We start from the raw sequence: 6,000 nt of genomic DNA, 5'->3' as shown, positions 1-6,000 counted from the left end.
ATAACGTGTACAGGTATAAAGTGTACAGGTATAAAGTGTACAGGTGTTAGAGGTATAACGTGTACAGGTATAAAGTGTACAGGTATAACGTGTACAGGTATAAAGTGTACAGGTATAAAGTGTAGAGGTATAAAGTGTACAGGTATAAAGTGTACAGGTATAAAGTGTACAGGTGTTAGAGGTATAAAGTGTACAGGTATAAAGTGTACAGGTGTTAGAGGTATAAAGTGTACAGGTATAAAGTGTTACAGGTATAAAGTGTACAGGTGTTAGAGGTATAAAGTGTACAGGTATAAAGTGTTACAGGTATAAAGTGTTACAGGTATAAAGTGTACAGGTGTTAGAGGTATAAAGTGTACAGGTATAAAGTGTACAGGTGTTAGAGGTATAAAGTGTACAGGTATAAAGTATACAGGTATAACGTGTACAGGTGTTAGAGGTATAAAGTGTACAGGTATAAAGTGTACAGGTATAAAGTGTAGAGGTATAAAGTGTACAGGTATAAAGTGTACAGGTATAAAGTGTACAGGTGTTAGAGGTATAAAGTGTACAGGTATAAAGTGTACAGGTGTTAGAGGTATAAAGTGTACAGGTATAACGTGTACAGGTATAAAGTGTACAGGTGTTAGAGGTATAAAGTGTACAGGTATAAAGTGTACAGTGTTAGAGGTATAAAGTGTACAGGTGTTAGAGGTATAAAGTGTACAGGTATAAAGTGTACAGGTATAAAGTGTACAGGTGTAGAGGTATAAAGTGTACAGGTATAAAGTGTACAGGTGTTAGAGGTATAAAGTGTACAGGTGTTAGAGGTATAAAGTGTACAGGTATAAAGTGTACAGGTATAAAGTGTACAGGTGTTAGAGGTATAAAGTGTACAGGTATAAAGTGTACAGGTATAAAGTGTACAGGTATAAAGTGTACAGGTGTTAGAGGTATAAAGTGTACAGGTATAAAGTGTACAGGTGTTAGAGGTATAAAGTGTACAGGTGTTAGAGGTATAAAGTGTACAGGTATAAAGTGTACAGGTATAAAGTGTACAGGTGTTAGAGGTATAAAGTGTACAGGTATAAAGTGTACAGGTATAAAGTGTACAGGTGTTAGAGGTATAAAGTGTACAGGTATAAAAGTGTACAGGTGTTAGAGGTATAAAGTGTACAGGTATAAAGTGTACAGGTGTTAGAGGTATAAAGTGTACAGGTATAAAGTGTACAGGTATAAAGTGTACAGGTGTTAGAGGTATAAAGTGTACAGGTATAAAGTGTACAGGTGTTAGAGGTATAAAGTGTACAGGTATAAAGTGTACAGGTGTTAGAGGTATAAAGTGTACAGGTATAAAGTGTACAGGTATAAAGTGTACAGGTGTTAGAGGTATAAAGTGTACAGGTATAAAGTGTACAGGTGTTAGAGGTATAAAGTGTACAGGTATAAAGTGTACAGGTATAAAGTGTACAGGTATAAAGTGTACAGGTATAAAGTGTACAGGTGTTAGAGGTATAAAGTGTACAGGTATAAAGTGTACAGGTGTTAGAGGTATAAAGTGTACAGGTGTTAGAGGTATAAAGTGTACAGGTATAAAGTGTACAGGTGTTAGAGGTATAAAGTGTACAGGTATGAAGTGTACAGGTGTTAGAGGTATAAAGTGTACAGGTATAAAGTGTACAGGTGTTAGAGGTATAAAGTGTACAGGTATGAAGTGTACAGGTGTGTCTGAGGAAAAACAACAGAAATATTTTTGTTTATTTCATTATTTTATGTTTTTATATTTTCTACGTTCACATTTCTGATGGACCAATCAGCAGCCAGATTACTCCACCAATCACAGGAAGCCTTAGTAACGAGTAAAAGATTTCAAGCTTGACGCACAGAGACATTATTATCAACGCTTCATAGAAAACATGGAATAACACAGAGAGGAAGGAGAAAAGCTGCAGATAAATCTGATCATTATTTTGATTGATCAGAGTATATGAGATATAGATATTATATTTATGTGGTGTTTCTTACTGATTCACACATTTACACTTTAATCTGTTGATCATTTTTATATCACAACTATACAATTATAAATCTATAAAAGTAAAAATACTGTTTTTTATTCCTGATCCATATTCTTCATATATTGAAACTATTCACATATTTTTCACACTTTTATTACATTTTTACAAGCTTGAAAGCTCCTGATCCTTAAGGTTGGCATACCAAAATAAAACTGACTTGACTACGGCTATTAAATATCCCAAAAATAAATTATTGTTGAACATGAGATCTGGTTTCAGTAATCAATAAAAGGGCCATAGTTTTACCAAATCAACTCAGTAACACTTTGCCTAAAGTCACCAATACACAGTGTGTATTTAATATTCTACATATTTAAATGTATATAAAGTGCTCCATCGCTCCATCCACTTCCTGTCTGGAGGAACGCTCTGAGTTCTCCACAGGAAACAGCTTCATAATAAAGGATCAGATCATCTGAAGTCTCTTCTGCGTTAGCAGACGCACACAGGAAGAGGCGACACAGGGATTAACATAATCAGAAATAATAATAACAGTAATAATGAGAATATAAATGAGCCAAAGAGGAGCCAACACGATGTCATCAGACAGTTGACTCCCTCAGGTTATCATCGGGCAGGAAATGGTAGAGGGGGGGGGGCGGCGTGCAGCAGGACGTCACTCTGCAGCTGCACCTGGGGCGGGGGGGGCTTCCCGTACAGCTGACTGATGCGTTCACAGAGGAGGCCTTCGGTCTCCGGCGCCGGCTCCCTCCCCCCCGTCCTGTACCTGTGGGCGGCCAGCCGGACACTGCGCCGCAGGAGGTGCTTCCTGTACGAGCGCTGGATGATCACCGCAGACACCTCCTCCTGTTTCCTGCGCAGGGTGCTGCTGATTGGTTCATACGACACCTGACGACAACAATCTATTAGGATCCTGACAGACAGGAAGTGCAAATGCATGCACTGATGTACTATACTGAATACACACACACACACACACACACACACACACACACACGAATAGATGTTGTGTGATAGAGAGGTAAACCTTGGAGGGGTTGTTGGCCATGAACTTTTCCTCCATGCTGGCTTTTAGAGCATCCATCTCTCCTGAATCCCCCAGAACCTGCACACAGAGCGTTCATATCAAACCATACGTGATTGTAGTCCCACAGAACATACAGTATTAGACTATACCAGGTGAGGTCACCTGGGCAGTGAGGGCCAGCAGGATGTCGAGGCAGTGGATCTTGTCCCCGGGAACCAGCGGCAGGTCCATGGTAATCAGCTTGAAGGTGTTGGGTTTAGGGATCCTCAGCGGGTCCTTCAGGGTATCGCAGAAGTCCGACAGCTTGCTGTGGATCAGAGTCAGTACTTGCAGCGACAGAAACACACTTTAACTTGTCCTCACCTGTACTGTACTGTCCTCACCTGTACTGTACTGTCCTCACCTGTACTGAACTGTCCTCACCTTTCTTCTACTGTCCTCACCTGTACTGTACTGTCCTCACCTGTACTGTACTGTCCTCACCTGTACTGAACTGTCCTCATCTGTCCTCTACTGTCCTAACCTGTACTGTACTGTCCTTACCCACACTGTACTGTCATCACCTGTCCTCTACTGTCCTCACCTGTACTGTACTGTCCTTACCCACACTGTACTGTACTCATCTGTACTGTACTGTCCTTACCTATACTGTACTGTACTCACCTGTATGAACTGTCCTCATCTGTCCTCTACTGTCCTTAACTGTACTGTACTGTCCTCACCTGTCTTCTACTGTCCTCACCTGTACTGTACTGTCCTCATCTGTCCTCTACTGTCCTTAACTGTACTGTACTGTCCTTACCTATACTGTACTGTACTCATCTGTACTGTACTGTCCTTACCTGTACTCTATTGTCCTTAACTGTACTGTACTGTCCTCACCTGTACTCTACTGTCCTTAACTGTACTGTACTGTCCTCACCTGTCTTCTACTGTCCTCACCTGTACTGTACTGTCCTCATCTGTACTGTCCTCAGCTGTACGGTACTTTTCTCACCTGTATGAGCTGTCCTCACCTGTATTGTATGACCTGTCCTGATCTGTATGAACTCTCCTCACCTGTACTGTATGAACTGTGAGGCCCCGGGGTCGAACTTCTCCCAGGTCTCATAAAACATCTCAAAGTCATCCTCGCACAGCGGGTCTGAGCTCTCCTCAGTCGCCACGTTGAAGTTCTCCAGGATGATGGCGATGTACATGTTGACGACTACAAGGAATGACATGATGATGTAGGTGGTGAAGAAGACGATGCCGACTCCTGGGCTGCCGCAGTCTCCTCGGACTGCCGACCCTGGGTGCTCCACATCGGGGTCGCAGTCCGGCGGAGTGTTCATGATAGGGTTCAGCAGCCCGTCCCACCCTGCAGACGTGGTGATCATGAACAGACAAATCATGCTGTTCCCAAATGTCTCAAAGTTAAACATGTCGTCGATCATCCCCTCCTTCCTCACGTAGGCGAAGTTAGACATGCCGAAGATGGAGAAGATGAACATGATGAGGAAGAGGAGGAGGCCGATGTTAAACAGGGCAGGAAGTGACATCATCAGGGCAAACAGCAGCGTCCGGATCCCTTTGGCTCCACGAATCAGACGTAGCACTCGGCCGATACGAGCCAATCGGATCACTCGGAAGAGTGTGGGAGAAACAAAATATTTCTCTATGATGTCAGCCAGGAGGAGGCCTGCAAGGGGGAGGGGGAGTAAGAGTTGCATCAGATGGTGTTCAGGGTTTGTTGATCAGGAACATTCAATAAAACATAAATACAACTTTTACATTGAAGTTTTTCCAGGAAATAAACCCCAAAAGATAAGCGTAACCACGGCGACGACACAAAACTGAAGGACTACAGGACGACCTCACTGCATGACCTCACCAGATGACTTCAGCACTCACCTACGATGGACAGGATGACAACCACGAAGTCGAAGATGTTCCAGCCCACAGCAAAGTAGTGATGCCGCAGAGCCACCACCTTCAGGCTGCACTCCCCGGTGAAGACGATGATGAAGGCCAGGTTAACCCAGTACAGGATGATCTCCTTCTCCTCACTCTGCTCGTCTGTCTCCACCATCATTGTCACCATGTTGAGGCAGATCAGCACCATGATGAAGATGTCAAAGAACTGTGTGGTCACCAAGTCAAACACCAGCCCTTGGAACTTGTTCTGGAGAGACAGGCAGCATCAGAAACAGGAAAACCTTAAAACAGTGGGACAGGAAGTGAGCTCACCTCTGGGCGGGGGACGGGCTTCTGAGGCTTCTTGGAGCCCAGCTTCTTCATCGCATTGTAATACTTCTTCTGCTCCTCCGTCATGAAAATGTCTGTCCCACCCATGTGAAAACCAGAGACACAAAAGTGACCTCACATTATCAGGTAATAAAGACGGGGAATATAAAATGTAGAAACACATTTATGAAACGTATCTTTGATTTCTGCTGGTTGAAGTTGTCGATGATGACTCCGATGAAGAGGTTGAGAGTGAAGAACGAGCCAAAGATGATGAAGATGACAAAGTAAATGTACATGTACAGGTTCTCCTCGTATTTCGGCTGGGACTCTACCTGCACACACACACACACACACACACACACACACACACACACACACACACACACACACACACACATACAGATAATACCATATATTTTGTTTGTGTGTGTGTGTGTGTGTGTGTGTGTGTGTGTGTGTGTGTGTGTGTGTGTGTGTGTGTGTGTGTGTGTGTGTGTGTGTGTGTGTGTGTGTGTGTGTGTGTGTGTGTGTGTGTGTGTGTGTGTGTGTGTGTGTGTGTGTGTGTGTGTGTGTGTGTTTTCACACTGACGTCTCTGGAATCCACCGCTGCATACATGATGTCCATCCAGCCCTTGAAGGTGGCCTGGAAAAGAGAAACAGCAGCTGAACAAAGATGTTAGAAATGTGCACCTGAAGGAAACATTTGTCACATTGTCTCAAGAGAAG

At 43.3% G+C, this 6,000-nt stretch overlaps 1 protein-coding gene across 1 annotated transcript in view; it reads right to left on the bottom strand.

The window, feature by feature from the left end:
- Positions 1 to 1,727: 1,727 nt before the first annotated feature.
- scn4ab (sodium channel, voltage-gated, type IV, alpha, b) overlaps positions 1,728 to 6,000 on the bottom strand; it is a 29,679-nt gene continuing 25,406 nt past the window's right edge. The window contains 9 exon segments of the mRNA XM_063903498.1: positions 1,728 to 2,627; positions 2,629 to 2,906; positions 3,046 to 3,123; positions 3,208 to 3,352; positions 4,105 to 4,726; positions 4,939 to 5,209; positions 5,275 to 5,379; positions 5,469 to 5,606; positions 5,864 to 5,917. Of these exon segments, the coding sequence (XP_063759568.1) occupies positions 2,600 to 2,627; positions 2,629 to 2,906; positions 3,046 to 3,123; positions 3,208 to 3,352; positions 4,105 to 4,726; positions 4,939 to 5,209; positions 5,275 to 5,379; positions 5,469 to 5,606; positions 5,864 to 5,917 (1,719 nt within the window). The 3' untranslated portion in view covers positions 1,728 to 2,599.

The sequence above is a fragment of the Eleginops maclovinus genome, chromosome 16 (assembly GCF_036324505.1).
Source record: "Eleginops maclovinus isolate JMC-PN-2008 ecotype Puerto Natales chromosome 16, JC_Emac_rtc_rv5, whole genome shotgun sequence".
NCBI lineage: Eukaryota > Metazoa > Chordata > Actinopteri > Perciformes > Eleginopidae > Eleginops > Eleginops maclovinus.
The sequence above is the reverse complement of the archived record's forward strand: the minus strand, read 5'-3'. Positions and strand labels throughout refer to the sequence as shown.